At 47.1% G+C, this 16,539-nt stretch overlaps 1 protein-coding gene across 10 annotated transcripts in view; it reads left to right on the forward strand.

Annotated features, from left to right (window-relative positions):
* CCDC30 (coiled-coil domain containing 30) overlaps window positions 1–16,539 on the forward strand; it is a 119,018-nt gene that overhangs the window by 50,122 nt on the left and 52,357 nt on the right. For all 10 annotated transcript variants that reach the window (XR_012897362.1, XM_075906727.1, XM_075906718.1 and 7 more), the window contains 5 exons: window positions 3,496–3,567; window positions 6,562–6,677; window positions 10,367–10,474; window positions 11,559–11,665; window positions 12,956–13,148. Coding sequence is in view for 9 of the 10 variants with exons in the window: in XM_075906727.1 (XP_075762842.1) it covers window positions 3,496–3,567; window positions 6,562–6,677; window positions 10,367–10,474; window positions 11,559–11,665; window positions 12,956–13,148 (596 nt within the window). In the remaining variant the exon portion in view is untranslated. The remainder of the gene's footprint in view (window positions 1–3,495; window positions 3,568–6,561; window positions 6,678–10,366; window positions 10,475–11,558; window positions 11,666–12,955; window positions 13,149–16,539) is intronic.

Here is a 16,539-nt window from a genome sequence, read left to right on the forward strand (position 1 = left end):
CCTGTGCTTTGTCCTCTTTCCTCTTCTTCCAAAAGAACTCCCTTTTCCCTGTCCACACATGCCTTCTTCCAAAAAAGCTCTTTCGGAAAAAGGCTTCTTCCTCATAGAATGAGGATTGCCAATGTCAAAAAAACCTCTCTGTTCTTTCGATTTTCTTTCGGAAGAACGCGATTGCAGTGTGGACGTTCCTCAAATTTTATCGGAAAAACAGCTGTTTTTCTGACAAAACTCTGTAGTGTAGACATACCCTGACTGAGCTCTCAGCCCTTTCTTTTATCGTCCCACCCGCACCCTTCTGCTTCCTGTGGGTGGGGGTAAGACGATCCGGCCCCACCCACCAAAGGGATCTTAGGGAGTAGGTCCCCTTCCGGGTCAGTGGGAGGCCACGTTGACTCGCTACAGGACAAATGAACAGAAGCAAAAAGGTCCTGCACCAGGCCAACCTGCCCTTTGGAGTCTGACACTGGCTCCTAAAGCCCCAGCCTACTCTTCCCTCCAGGCAGCTTCAAGGCAACCTCTGGTTAGGCTCTGGCCCTTCCTAGGGCTGGCTCGAGAAGATCTCCTCTTCTCCCAGTCACCACCACTGGGCTTTTCCTGCTATCTCAGAGATCCTAAGGCCAAAGAGACCACTGCAATCATCTAGTTCAGGGGTGGGCAGTAATTTTAGCAGGGGGGCCACTTCCCGAATTTTGCCAGTGGTCATGGGCCGGCACTTCCAGAAGGGGCAGGGCCTTGGGTGGAAGGGGCTGTTCCCTCTGGGTTCAGCCCCACCCCTGCAGGGGGAGGAAACTTTGCGCCTCCAGGGAACTACCAGCCATTTTGAACAGCTGGTGGTTCCCTGTACGTGCTGTGCACCCCTGGTGTGGGGAGGAGACGTTGTGCTCTTCCCCGCCCCCAGGCCATTTGGGATCTGGGGGTGGGGAGTGCGTGAAGTTATGCATTGTTCAAAATGGCTGGTGTCGCCCTCTAGGTGCCACATTCCTCTGGCGGGGGAGGGAGCCGCCAGCCGCTTTGAACAGCGAACAACTTCACGCATTCCCCTGTCCCCGGTGGGGAGTCCACGGGACAGATCAAATGGGTTGGCATGCTGGATTTGGCCTGGAGGCCGTATCTCGTCCACCCCAATCTAGTCCGACCTCATGGATGACACAGGCCAGAGACTCCTAGAGGAGCTTTTTCAGTAAAACATCAAATCTTGATTTAAAAATTGTGATGGGGAATCCGCCACAGCCCTTGGCAAATCTGTTCTGTCATTGCTATTCCCTTTCTCAATCAAATTTGCATCTCTTCAAAAAAAGATGTTACATTAGTTTGACGAGATCTCTTTTCCATAAGCCCACGTGGATATGCATTAATTACTTTACTCTCCTTTAATTCTTTATTAATCAAATCTCGTAACAGTTGTTCCATTTTCTTACCTGGGCCTGGTGTCAGGCTGAATAGCCTATTGTTATCTGAGTCATCCCGTTTACACTATTTAAAAAACTTGCACAACATCTTCCAGTTTTCTGGGTCTTACCCAGTGTTTCAAGACTTGTTGAAAACCATTGTTAATGGTCCAGAGAGCTTCCTAGACATCACTTTAAAACTCTTGGATGGAAGTTACCTGGATCTACTAATTTAAAAAGGTCTCACTTTAGTAGCCTCTATTTAACATCCTCCAGAAATATTAGTGCAAATGAAAGAGTGTTTATCATCTCCATATGATGAGACTATATCATCTGTTTTCCCCTAAATACAAAACAGAGGTATTTATTAAACATTTCTGCCTTTTCTGAAATACTATTGATAATTCTGCCAGTACCATTCTGAGGATTCTTCTTAGTATATTTCAAAATCTCCTTATTAACTTAACTTACTTAACTCTTGCCATAGAATTGTCTTTGTGTCCCTTGGCTTCCCTCAGCAATTTTCTAGAATTCTAAACTTCTAATTGACATTCATTACCACTAATTTCCCCCCTCTTCTATTTGTTGTATGTTATTTTATTTTATAGCTGCCTTCACTTCCTCTCTAAACCTGGGCAGCTTTTTAACTAGCACAGCCTTTCCCCTCAGTTGTGAGATTATAGTGTTGGGGCCACCTCGTCTTGTGTTTTTCAATCATTCTTATTTGTCAGACATATTTTTCTGACTAAATTCTTCCTCCCAGCTGAGAATTTGTACAAGCAGCATATGAAAATGATCAGCTGGAGTTCCTTGTCCTACAATACGATATCTGAGGGGCTGACAGGTGCCCAGGCTGAGTATCCTCCTGCTTCACTGGGACTCCAGATGGAATCCACTTGCAGAGACCTGGCATGTGCCTGACCACATCAGCCTATATGTACACACAGAGGCACTTCCCCCAAGTCACTAAGCAGTTCCAATCCACAGCCAGAGCAGTCAGTCACAGGCTGTGCTTTATTCCAAGGCTTGCGAGCAATTTCTCTGCACAGCGTTTTTCAGCCCTCCTATGTTGATCGATTGACATACATGCATCAAAGGGCACACACTCGGCGGTGCGTCACAGCCTCCAAATGATATTTCTCCAGATCATGGACAGAGCTACTGAATTTGGCTTTCTTTCCCAGCGGAACCTTGTGTGCCCTGAACCAGTGAGACTCTGTTTATGATGAGCATGCTCGGCTTTGTAATCTGCATAAAAGTAGGAATTCGTGTTTGGCTTTCTATGCTGTAGTTAGGGTTTTAATGTTTCATGTGTTTCTGTGCTGTGTTGTGCTTAGAATGTTAGTGTTCAGAATCATATTGAACTTTTCAAGGGAAGTTATGACAACTAGCAATAATTGTGTTTCTGGGTGTTCAGTCCTCCCTGTAGATTTTAAAAGCTAAATGCCTTGTACCTAGATTCATTCATAGAAAGTCAAGTGGGATCCCCAATTTATTTGAGAGAAAGTCCATCTAGAACCAGTGTTTACTCCTGCAAGCCTGTTCAAGTTTAATAAAAAGTGTACGATCCTTATTAAGCAATTTTCAGTCTAGTACATTATTTCCTTTTGTTGGTGGCTGCTAATTTTAGTATTTCAAATCATGTCCTATGGTCTAGTTCAGTGTTTCTCAATCCTTTTTTTATAAAGTACCCCTTTTTCAAAAAAAAATTATAAGTACCCTCAGTACCTGCAGGCTTCAGACACACACAGTTTTTTTCTACCATTGCAACGCATTTGTTTAAATAATTTAATCGTAGCCAGGCGGGCAATTAAATTTTTTGGTATAAAAAGTACAAAAATAATATAGAGCTGTAAAACTTAAAACAAAAGTTCAGTTTTCTCCAAATTTCAGTTGTGATGACATACCCTCCCAGACTTCTCTCGAGTACCTCTAAGGGTGCTCGTACCACTGGTTGAGAAACACTGGTCTAGTTTTGTGCTCTTCACACTCCTTTTGAGCTCAATTTTAGGTTTGAATTTTATGAATGAAAAGCTATAGAAGAGGATTCTAGAAAGTGGATGAACAGTTATCATTAGTTGAGACAGTTTCTCTGTTGTGCTCTTAGATCCTGCTTTGCTGCTGGCTCCGCAAACATCCGAGAGCCCAAGAGAAGAGTTGAACAAGCTGAAAGACAGTGGTAAGCCATACATTTGCTAATGCATCTGCCAATGTTACCTCCAAACCTGGTTGGCTGGAAAGCTTTTGTCAAAACTTTAACAGAAAATTAAGTTTTCAGATGCATGAACATTTTTGCATAAAGTATGTACTTTCCTTGAAAAATTGTTATATTTCACCGGAAAACTGAAAATCCACATGCCCAAAATTTTCAACTAAAACCTGAAAATGTGTTGGTTTTCAACAGTTCTGGGTTATAGATTTCAGTTTTTAACAAAAGGTTGACATTTCCAACTGAAGCGTGAGATGAAAATGAAAAAAGGTTTTTTTTTTCCTGAGACGCTCTACTTAGAGGTGTGTTAGATATATAAATTCAAATCTAGAAAAATTTCTAATGTTGTGCTGCTAACACAAACTATTGAAACAACAAATGGTCTGGTAGCATTATAGACTAACAAAACATGCAGATGATATCATGAGCTTTCGTGGGCACAGCCCAGTTCTTCAGATGACTGGAGATGACTGAAGAAGTGGGCTGTGCCCACGAAAGCTCATGATACCATCGACATGTTTTGTTAGTCTATAAAGTGCAACCAAACCATAAAATTGAATAATTTTAGTATTTCAAATCATGTCCTAGTATTTCAAATCATGAAAGTAGGAATAAGAAACCCTCCAGAAAAGGCTTTATTTTCCGGAGAATAACGTCTAGACTGGCGCTTTTCTCCGGCTTTTCCCCAAGCCGGAAAAAAGCGGCTGCCATGTTAATGCAAATGCCGTGGGGGATATTTAAATCCCCCGCGGATTTGCCTATTCCACTTTCCGTGGTTGAAAAATGCTGCATTCTTTCGATTTAATTTTGAAAGAACACAGCAGCAGTCTAGACACAGGGGAAGTTTTTTCAAAAAAAGGCCACTTTTTTTGAAAAAACCCTGTAGTCTAGACAAACTCTGGGAAGCAGTGTCCTGGTCCCACGCCACATACTGCAGCTCCCACTGTCCAGGAGCTGTGACCCATGGTGAACGGGAGCTTCCAGGAGCAATACCTGCGGAGGTGCATGTAAATAAAGTGCCGGCGGCCCCCTAGGGGCTAACCCTGGTGAATTGCATCTGGCCTGCAGGCGGGTTATTGCCCACCACTGCTGCAGAACTGGTTCTCTCATTTTCACTAGCTGGGACTTACTGGCACGCTGTAAGTACTATACTAACAGCGCACAATGTATGCCCATGCTGGGCCTGTGCTAACCAGCTCTTGTTTTTTTCTGCGCACAGTAAAATGCAGGGTTTTGTGAGGAACTTTAGCAGCTGTTGGTTGAGTAAGGACATTTCCCAAAGCTGTTAGTTTTTTGTATATCTCCCATGAGCAGGAAAGTGAAGTGCTCTTGTGCTCACATTGAACAGACCCCACCCCCCTTTTACACTGCCCGGGACCCTTCAGTCACTAATTTCAAATGTGTCCTTCTGCAGAATGAATTGTGCTGACCTGGGAAGGTCAGGCTGACTAAGGGTGCCTCTACACTGCAGCGCTATTTCAGGATACCAGGGTATCCCAAAATAGCTATCCCATGTCTTCACAGCCAGCCTGTTATTTCGGGCTCGATATTCCGACGTCCCTGTACACCTCATTCTACGAGGAGTAAGAGACGTTTTGGAATAGCGCTTTGTTTCGAAATTTGGCGCCATGTAGAAAGCACCAAATGGCAAAATAGGCTAATTCAAAATAGCATGGAAATAAGATACACAATTTGGAGTTACAGTGCAGTGTAGACGCACTCTTAGGGACCTTAATAATGGGTCCAAATCCTCTCGAGTGTCCTGGCTCCTGGATGGGCCAAAAAGCAGGCAGATCTGGCGAGTGAGAATTAGCCTGGTGTGCAGGAGCTATTCATCAGCAGAACCAGCTGCTACGACTCTCAGTCCTGCTCAGGATTTGTCAGTGGCAGAGCTGATTTGTGCTGTGCTGAATTGCTGCTGGTCTGTGCTCAGCTGGAGAATGGACCCGAGGGAGCTCTGCCCGGCTGTTGTAAGACAGAGCATGTCCTTCCGGTTGTTGCTCTAACCTGCTCCAGGGCTAAGGCCCCCGTGCTCCACCACTTTTATCAAGCGCTCATGGCCCAGATACTCTTCTGTGCGTTCGACTAACTAGATTATTTTGGAGCCTGCAAGGGACGCCTCTCCTTTTGTAGAGGACGGATTCCTCCCTGCTCTTGAGGACGGATTCCTCCAGGACGAGCTGGATTAGGCTAAATTGCCATAACCCCAGAATGATGCCAGCTGTCCAGATCTATTTACCCAAGACTACTCCCTGAAAACACACCAGGCCTGACTTCCCCCACTAAGTATGTCTAGACTACGTGCCTCTGCTGACAGAGGCATGTAAAATAGACTGCCCAACATAGTCAATGAAGCGGGGATTTAAATATCCCCCACTTCATTAAAATAAAAATGGCCACCGCGTTGTGCCAGCTAAGCTGATCATCGGCGCAGCGCGGCAGTCAAGATGTGGATTGGTCGACAGGGGAAGCTTTTGTCGACCGCTCCCTTATGCCTCGTGCGAGCAAGATCAAGCTCAGCCCTAAAGAAAGGGCCGGATCTAGCCTGCAAGCCATATTTTGCCCAGGCCTGACCTAGCCACTTTGAGCGGCCTGCTCTGTGGTGCAGGAACAGGCGGGTCAGATTAAAAGGCTTGGCGGGCCATATCCAATCTGTAGGCTGTATCTTGCCCACCATTGAACTAGCAGATCTGGGACTAGAACCTTGTTCCAAAACTCACATGCCCCTGCCATTTGAGCTAAGGTAGAGCTCCTTGAGCTGGCGAATGGTCCCCTTCTGCTTTGTGTACCAGCCACTGGAGGGAAGCTGCACACACCCAAAAGTTCTGCCTTTCAGGGGCCCTACTCTTCTGTGCCCACCTCTGAGCTCAGAGGCACAGCAAGGGCCAGGAAAAGGCAGCCCTGACTCCATTGCCACCTGCCATGTGTTGTCTAAGTGTTTTCATGTCACTTGCTGGAGTCTAGATAGGACTGAGCTGCAGAAGGCCATGGAATACAATAACCGGCTGGACAAGGAGATCCTGGCATTGCGCAATCGGGTCCGCTCGCTTGACTCGGAAAGAAAAGTGTTCCTGGAACTGGTAAGTCTCCGTCACCGTGCTGTTTGGTAGGGAATCCATCCTCCTCGTCAGCGGTAGCACTCAGCTGTGTAAGTCCCACCATCGCCGTTAGCCTTGCCTAGTGCTGTGCCTCGGCCCTCCTTTCCCACTGGTTAATCTCCCGTTTCCCAGGTCGTGTCCATTGAAAAAATCCATACAAGCAGAAACAGTCAGACGGGGGGGGGGAGAGGGGTTTCCTGTAACATGTTCCTAAGGCCTGAGACCATGAGCCGCAGGGAGGCTGGAAACACTGAGCACCCAGAGCTCCAGGTGAAATTGGTGGGAGCTGTGAGTGCTCCAAGAGACTCACATTGGGCACCCACAAGCGAAGCAATGAAATCCCGCCCGCCCCTCTCCTAGTGCCTGCAATGGGGGTTAAGCCTAAACACAACTGTACGGCTATGCTAATGGCGTTGCTGAGGAAGGGTGGGATTGCTCATGCGCTTTACTCAAGTGGGGCTTTAAAAAGCGTGATGTGTTATGTGTCCTGCTTGCCATGTGATCCAGGTCGGTCTCTGTTAGCCTGTCCTCGGTGTCATTTGCCCCTTGAATAACATGCAAATGTTGGCAGCAGCGATTTTAGCTTTTCTTTGGGGTCATTGATAAAGATACCAAATTGGGTTGGGCATGAGCCCATGAGGCCCTGTCGGTGGGAGGCAATGTCTCCTGCCTAGTGTTAGATTCCAAGGCTGCAGGGACACCCAGTGGTTCATCTCTGGCAGCAATCTCGCCTAGTGGGTGCCACTCTCAAGGGCAGCTCTGCCTAACAGGTACAGTTCTGGGGGTCACCCATGAACTAGGCAGGATCACCAGCTCGGCCAAGCGGGTTCAGTTCACAGGCAGTAGCCCCACATAGTGGGTTTAGTTCTCTGTGGGGTTGAGGGACATGGGCCCTTCGTCTCCACTGGGTTCTGACCTAGGGTCCTATGAGGCTCTTGCATCCCTCTCCAGACAGCTCCACGCCCCCTGGTGCCCGGCAACCTCCAATGGTTGGGGACCACTGTCCTAGAGCATGCCCCTCTCACTGGCCTGCCAGCTGTGACCGAGCTGTCTGGCTGCCATTTATACTCCACCTGCTACCTGGCATGCTTACCACCGGGTCATGGTCTACACTAGGACTTTATTCAAAGTAACCCCCCGCAGGTTGAATTTGTAAGTGGAGCGTCCACACCAGAGTTCCTGCTAAGATTTTCCAGCCATGAGCAGAGTGAGTTTTGGCTTGTGCACATTGAGGTCATGTGCACTGGTTTGGATGTGTGCCATGGTGGCACCCAATTTATTGACACACACACATTCCCAACCGCTGGAGCAGAACCCCCCGCCCTGCCATGCAGCATGTCTCATTCCCAGCTGCCGGAACAGACCCCGCCATGCCAGCCATGTGGTATGTCCTGTTCCCAGTTACCAGAGCAGACACCCCCCTGCAATGTGGCAGGTCCTATTCCCAGCCCCAACCCTGGCTACCAGAGCAGGCCTCCCTGCCGCCACGAGGCTGCAGTAGATCCTGGCCCCCTACCCCAGTGGCTCCCTCACCATGCCGTCTCAGCCGAGACTGCCCACAGGAGCAGCTGCTGTGCAGCTCTCCAGAGGAGGTAGGCAGGGGAAGAATATTTTGGGCATAGCCGTGCAGATGCGCACCTTAGCAGGAACTGCGGTTCGCACTACCAAGCCCGTTATTTTGAACTAGCAGGCTGCATAATCCGAAATCTGTACTCCGGCTTTTCGTCAGGAGTAACGCTTAATTCCGAAATAGCTATTTTGAAATAGCAGTAGTGTGGATGCCCCAGGGCTGCTATTTCAAAATAACGACTCCCCAGAGTAATTCAAACTAATTACTCCGCAGTGCTTCCTGGGGCTCTACGTTGAGGTAGTGCACCCTCATTAACGGAGCCTGCCTCAGACTACTTTTGAGGCTTCCCCGTAGTGTGGTACGCTAGTTTGAATCTGTTAAATCTGGAGTTAAGTCAAATTGACTAATTTCAAAATAGTTTCCTAGTGTAGACATGGCCAGGCTGAGGGGCAAGGCCTCCTGAGACTAGGATAGCTCCTTAACCCCCTCCTGTGTCCAGGGAGGAGTTTATATCCTTTGTCATACTCCATCTCCCTGAGAAGTGGTGCTAGAGCACAATCCTGAGGTTCATGGGTGTGGGGGAATGGTTTCTGAAGAAGAAAACTGCATTTTTTGTGATCCTTCCCTTCCCAGTGAAGGATTTCGAAGCTATACGGCTGCAAGGAGAGGCACCACTGCATAATCCTGGTGTCCAGCTCCCACAACAGTGCATGCTCAGTCTGTATCCAAAAAACCAGTCCCTCCACAATTAGTAGCTTAAGGACTGCACAGCCTATTTCACTGGTAGGGCCCCCTTGTCAGTGATCAAGTTGGTGGTTTCTCGCAGGAACAACTTCATGCTGAGGTACACGTTGGGTGTAGCACTGCACCCAGGTACCCTGTGGAAATCTCTCTTTGGGGTGTAAACTTCTTGGTGAAGTCAGAGTGGGTGAGCACAGCTTCCTGGCTCCGCCACTTCTTTAGCTCCCTAAAGGTCCTCTTGCAGGCCACCAACCACGGGACCTTCCTTGGGCTGCTATTCTTTGCCAGGCCTGTCACAGGTGCCACGACAGTCTATGCGGCCTGGCTGATCCCAGGTTGATGTTCCAGATTTGGCATCAGCATGGACAATGAGGGTGCTTAAAGTGTGCAAGTAAAGTCAATGGCAAAACTCTTCCTGATGGTAATAGGACCCGAAGTTTAATCTGTTTCTGGATCCACGTCACTCCCAGGAGCACGGCGTCCTCTTCACGACACTGCCCCTCAGCAGTGCCCATTCCTCCAGTCTCTTGCCCCCTTCCAGGGGTATCAGCAGTCCTTAATCTCACCTGCCACTGTGGCCAACTGCAGCCTCAAAGCCCCCTTGCCTCAGGAGCAAGCCACAGTCTATAAAGGCCTCTTTTCAATGTGGCTAGGTACAGTGCAAGGGTGGGGGGACCCAGGCCTGCCCACTACTCTGGGTCCTGCTCTAGGGGCCCTGTGGTAGCAGCTTTGTCCTGCCTTCCTTCTCTCTCCTCTACTACCTCCCACTCCCTGGGCCACTTCCCCATGACCCCTTACATCCTCTTGGCCCTTGATCAAGACCAGAGCCTGGGAGCTAGCAGCCTTTCCTCTAGCATGCCCAGCACTGTTCTATCAAAGATGCTTTTCCTATCCTGGGAGCTGGTCCTGCACCCTCACTGGTCAGGACCCCAACAGCTCTCTGCTCTGCTGAGCAGCTCCTTATAACCAAGGCTACCTTGGCAACCTGCCTTTTGATTGGCTCCTTCCATGGGCCTCTCTGATTGGCCAGGGCTATGCGCAGGCTCTCTCCAGCTTGCTTTAACTCCTTCTGGCCAGAGCAGGGTAGCCACCCCACTACAATTTCCTATACATTTTATACAAAATTTATTTGTGTAGTACAGATTTTAGACTGTTTGTTCCAGTTGGTGGGGCATTATCTTAGCATATTTTTGATTAAAAACAATGTTCCTGATTTTGCATAATGTGCTTTTAAAACCTAGTTATGGATAATTGTTTGGGCTTCTTTTCCTTTTCCTTATTTGCTGTGAGGTGTAAAGTGCCTTCACATCGCCAGATGAAGGTGCAATGGAAATATAAGGAACTGTTTTTGTCTTTAAAGGTCGAAAAGCTCAAAGAAGAGATCAGTGAATACCAAAAGCATGAGAAATCGGGACTTTTATTCTCTGGAACGGATGAAACAGAAAAAAATGCATGTTGCTCGCTGCAGGTATTTTCAACAGCTGACTTTCAGGTTGCCATGCAAGAAATTGTTTTAAATAAATGGGCTTTATTCTTAAAACATAAATATACCATGAATACGCAGAAGCACAGCTGTGCTCTCATGCTAATTAGGCAAAATTTGATTAAATCCGTTCTAGAATGTGAGTGTTTCTCAGTGATATGGAGACATCTGACCTCAGGGCATATGGGGCTTCAGAACGCATTTAAAGTTATGAACAAATCTCCACTAGTGTAAACTGGTGTAGCCTCCTTGGCTCCATTACATTCCTCATGGGAACGATGCAGAAAATTCTGCTTCCTCTATATCTGTACTATAACCTTATGCATTAGTGCAGTGTTTCCCACATGGTGTTCTGCGGAACCCTGGGGTTCCACGAGAAAATTCCATGACAATAACGTTTTATGATTTTTTTAAAACAATAATATTTAAGCATTTATGAATTTTATTGAAAACAATTTGCCTGTGTGTTTGCCACGATACGTGTCCCTGTGTAATGCCAGCTTAGCCAGAGAGTGGGGAAGATGATGTCACTACTCAATGCTGCGCGTGCAGTCAGTGATGCAATCGCCTGTTCTCTACCACCGTAAATCCCCGCACTCACTCTCAGGGAGCGTGGATCCTGTGGGTGACTGAATACGAACACACTAGCGCCACGTCGGACAAAGTCGAAGCTTCAGCTGTCAAACCAGTTGCTTGAATGGGAGTTACTTCAGTATAGTCACGTGATTTCTGGTATTTAAAACGTAACCGTGACAAATGGAGCTTTATTTTTTATACCCATTAAATGTGATTTTTGTTTTTAAATATGTGCAGTTAAACTAAATGATGATCTCATGACCTTGTTTAGCATTTGTTTATTATTATCTTTACTTATTTGTGGTCTACCTTTTCAGCTCCATACATAAGATTGTTATTAGGGGTTCCGCAAAATTCTTTTAAGTTTAAAAGGGTTCCATGGCCAAATAAAATTGGGAAACTCTGCATTAGGGTATGCTTGGATTCAGCCTTTTCCAAGATTTCTCCTGCATGTTTTTTGTAAACCTCTGCTGACTTTAAATATGTTCTTTAGATGCAGGCTGAAAAGGATCCAACAAGGTTGGAAGAAGAATGCGCTTTAGACAAAGCTGACTCGGGTCCGGAAAGAAGAGCGCAGAACAGTGAGACCGTTCATAAAAGGTGAATGATGCAGAAAGCCCGGAGGAGCAGCAAAGTCGCTGCAGCTTGGACCAAACTCAGACTGAAAACACAAGTGAATCTGATTCATGTTGGCTTCAAAATCTCCATCTGGACAGTGCGAGTTTTCCTTCCAGTGGTCACCTCCTAGTGTTCGTTGCCTCCACATAGCCCAGTTCAGGAACTCACTATTGCTCCCAGGGCAGGTTTCTCCTTTTGTTAACATCACTGGGAGGGGAGCATTTCCTGGGTGCTATAAAAGGCCTTTTAAAGTTAGTTTTGTTCATTTGTTCATAAATCATAAACCTTGGCAGCCCTCAGCTGGCCCCAAAGCCCAGGGCCAGGGCAGGAGATATCTGCCCAGCACGTTCTTGGCTTTCTCCAGCCTCATATTAACATTTCTTAGGTAATGCGGCTTCCAGTGCACGCTTTGGAAACAACTCTGTAGTCTGATAGATTATGCCATCAGGAGGCTTCCCTGGTCTCCAGTCTGCATTTCCTTTGCTAGCCCAAAGTCCTGATGCTTTGTTGTTGTCGTTTATTTTTTTGGTACCATGTGGTGTTGCAACCCCCTAGCAAGCCTTTGCTTGCCAAGTTAAACTTCCAGACTCAGGTCTGCTAGAGGGTCAAAACGTCACTTCTTCCCACCCTGCCATCGCAGCTGCTACCAGGCCAAGTGAGGAGGGGGCCTGCTACCTGTCCCACCTATGTGGATTCACCTAGGAAAAGAGGGTCCAGGCCTGTTTCCATCCCTCTATGGGTCGCTGAATGGCCTGCAGTTGCCCCTTGCTGCTTTTCAGGTGCCCCCACACCTGACTAGAGGGTGCCCACCATCCCCATCAGTTCTAAATAGGCCTGCCATCTTCACCCAAGCAGGGGTTGAGGCTAAGGTGCAGCAGGATACGGCTAAGGTGAGTCATGTTGGGAGTGGGACTGCAATGGGGGTCTCCAGCAGAGGTAACAGTATACAGGTCTGGCAAGAGCCAGCAGGGAGCTATTTAAAGAGTTGGCAGGGACCCAAGTTGGGATAGAGCAATACCTGTAAGAAATTTTAAGTTTATTTCACCTCTGGTCACCAGAGTCCCAGGTCACCTGAGTCCAGACCTGCAATCACTCGGGGCGCACATGGCTCATCTCTGGAGTTTATAACATACTTGATGGAGAGCTTGTGTGTTTCTCTCAGACTCCTGTCCAGTGGCTGGTCTCTGCCAGGTGCATGAAGGGTTGTAATGACTTAGATATGTGATTATATGTTAATTTAGCAGTTACAGCACCTTTGTCATTGGTGTCTAGGTGCCAAAAGGTAATAGAAGACATCGAGGGCAGGAATTTTCAGCTCCTGCACAAGTTACAGAAGCTGCAGCGGGAACACGAGGATTTGATTGAACGTAATGAAGAATTAGAATCGATTCTGGGGGAGACTCAGAACCAAACCAGAGAAGAGAGAGAACATCTTGAGGGCGAGATTGAAGGACTTCACAGGAAAGTAAGTCAGAAATAAAAGCGCCCTGGATATTTCTTTTAACTTTTATCTTCCTTTGATTCTATACACTGAAAAATAAAACAAAACCCCATTTTTTACAAAACTGCATGTTGCTGTGCTGTTTGGTCCAGTAGATAGACAACCAGCAACACCCATTAAAGCCAGAAATCTGTGAGAAGAGATGGAAAAATCGTATTTTGATTCTACACAATGAAAAATAAAATAAACCCCTATTTTAAACATTTAATGACACTCGTATTTTGCAAGTAAGGATTTCCATGCCACAGCAGTATCATCTTTCTCACAGCCAGCGACCATTTGAAATGGCTTCCAGTAATACTAGAAAAAGACAAAATAACTGGCAAAGAAATTAGCTTCTGTACCATTGGGTATCAGGCAGGGGTTCCTTTTGTAACAGTTTCCTTCTGGGGTTATGTTACTGCTCAGATGGCCGGAGTCAGGGATGCATCGGACTTGGGGATGGCTTTTTGAAAGCCAGTGAGGAGAGTCATGTAGTCACCGAGATCCTGGGGGGTGTAACGACATCTGGTATTTGGTCAGTTGTAGCGGTGGTGCTGACCTGGCTCAAGGAGGAGCTGTGGCTCTCTTGGGCTGCTGGACAGAGAGATGCTGGCCAAGGGCGTGGAGAGGCAGGCATGGGTGTGAGAATAGGAGATGGGTTACACACAGTGCTGCAGAATTCTTGCAGGAGAGCCAGTGTGTGAGGAAAGCAAAACCTGCAGTGCAGTGGAAGTGTTGCACCCTGTGACGTCTGGTGCCCATGTTAGAGGCACTTCAGACAAAAGGGTAACAAGTATGGAAAGGGGGTGCCTACCTTTTAGCACAGCTGGATGCGTGCTGAGAATATCCCGCTCTCATTCCTCCAGCTCCAGTGGAGTTAGAGCTATCCAGTTAGTAGAATCCGGCCCACGGATTAGCAAGCAGACACTCATGAGCAGCAGACATGGATCTGCTGGTAAGAAATACTTTAGGAGAGTTAAACATAATGCCAAAGGGGAATTATAAAAAGCTGTCGGTCGTAGTGAAGGCTGGGGGTGCTGTCCTTCTAGGAGGCTGCCTTTGGACATTTATTATTTTCTCAACAGTGATTCTTTGGCTCTGAAATTTGTCATGCTTCAACTCAGCCCAGACAGGGGTTCAGTAAATGTGCAAAAAAACCCACCCAGATGGTTCTGAATTTTGTGAATATATTTTTAAAAAAAGGTCCCCCAAATGCTACAGCAAATCCTCACAGTCAAGCCCATGTAACTAGTACAAAGACAGGTGGGGGATCACCAGAGCTCAGAGCCATTAGCTCCAGGAAAGGTAGCCTGCTGCACCTGCAGGGGAGATAATAGCTCACCTCCTCCTGTCCACCCTAGTGCAGTATGCAAACCTGGAGCCTTCTGGAAAGCAAATAAAGTCAGTTAGTGCTGTGTATTGCAGGGGTTTTCCTCCATTTCCATGTGGGATTATAGTAATGGCTGTGATGTGGATATTCTCCAATGGCAAGAATCAGTAAGAGGATTGGCTTTAAGTGCTGCACTTTATATGGACCCAGGGTGTCTGTCAAATCAGCATGGAATCCTAGGGTTGGAAGAGACCTCAGGAGGTTATTGAGTCCAACCCCTGCCCAAAGCAGAACCAACCCAACTCAATCATCCCAGCCAGGGCTTTGTCAAGTCAGAACTTAAAAACCTCTAGTGATGGAGATTCCACCCCCTCCCTAGGGAACCCATCCCAGTGCTTCTTCACCCTCCTAGGGAAAGAGTTTTTCCTAATATCCAACCTAGACCTTCCCCACTGCGATTTGAGACCATTGCTCCTTGTTCTGCCATCTGCCACCACTGAGAACAGCCTCTCTCCATCCTCTTTGGAACTTCCTTAAGGAAGTTGAAGGCTGCTACCAAATCCCCCCTCACTCTTCTCTTCTGTAGACTAAATAAGCCCAAATCCCTCAGTCTCTCATTATAAGTCATGTGCTCCAGCCCCCTCATCATTTTGTTGCCCTCCTCTGGACTTTCTCCAATGCGTCCACATTATTTCTGTAATGGGGGCAGGGAGCCAGAATTGGACACAATACTTCAGATGTGGCCTCACCAGTGCCGAATAAAGGGGAATAATCACATCGCTAGATCTACTGGCAGCGCTACTCCTAATGCACCCCAATATGCTGTTAGCCTTCTTGGCTACAAGGACACACTGTTGACTCATATCCAGTTTCCCATCCCCTGGTCTTTTTCTGCTGAACTGCTGCTTAGCCAGTCAGTCCCCAGCCTGTAACAATGCTTGGGACTGTTCCATCCCAAGTACAGGACGCTACACTTGTCCTTGTTGAACCTCATCAGATTCTTTTGGCCCAATCCTCCACTTTGTCTAGGTCACTCTGAAGTCTATTCCTACCCTCCTATGTATCTCCTTTCCCCCTAGCTTAGCGTTATCTGCAAACTTGCTGATGGTGCAATCCATCCCCTCACACTAATCATTAATAAAGATGTTGAAGAAAACCAGCCCTAGAACTTATCCTTGGGGCACTCCACTTGAAAGCAACCACCAATCGGACATCAGGCTGTTGATCACTACCTGTTGGGCCTGACAATCTAGCCAGCTTTCTACCCACTTTACAGTCTATTTATCCAATCCTTAACTTGCAAGTGGGCGATCATATCAAAAGCTCTGATAAAGTCAAAGTATATCACATTCACAGACTTCCCCATGTCCAGTGTGTAGGTAAATTCTGCATCAGATTAGTTGTGAAGTCTGTAGAGTACTCATTCCTCAAACTATTTTCCTACAGCATCCCTTTTTGTTATTTTCTGAAGTGCACATGCTCCTGAATTGTATATTTGCTAAAGTCAAGATATATCACGTCCACCGCCTTCCTCATATCCATAGAGCCAAGCAAGGTATATCACATCCACTGACTTCTCCATGTCCCCGGAGCCAGTTACCTCATCGTAGAAGGCAATCAGGTTGGTCAGGCACGACTTGCCCTTGGTGAATCCATGTTGATTATTTTTTATCACTTTCCTCTTTTCCAAGTGCTTCAAAACAGTTTCCTTGAAGATCCCCTCCATGATTTTTCTGGGGACTGAGGTAAGGCTGACTGGTCTGTAGTTCTCCAGATTGTCCTTCTTCCCTTTTTTGGAGACAGGCACAACAGTTGCCTTTTTCCAGTCATCTGGGACCTCCCCCAATCATCATGAGTTTTCAAAGATAATGGCCTATAGCTCTGCAGTCACATCTGCCAACTCCCTCAGCACACTCCGATGCACTAGATCCAGCCCCATGGATTTATGTATGTCCCACTTTTCTGAATAGTTCTTAACCTGTTCTTTCTCCACCGAGGGCTGCCTAGTTTCTCCCCACACTGTGCAGCAGTCTGGGAGCTGAC

The sequence above is a fragment of the Pelodiscus sinensis genome, chromosome 23, assembly GCF_049634645.1.
Source record: "Pelodiscus sinensis isolate JC-2024 chromosome 23, ASM4963464v1, whole genome shotgun sequence".
NCBI classification, from domain to species: domain Eukaryota; kingdom Metazoa; phylum Chordata; order Testudines; family Trionychidae; genus Pelodiscus; species Pelodiscus sinensis.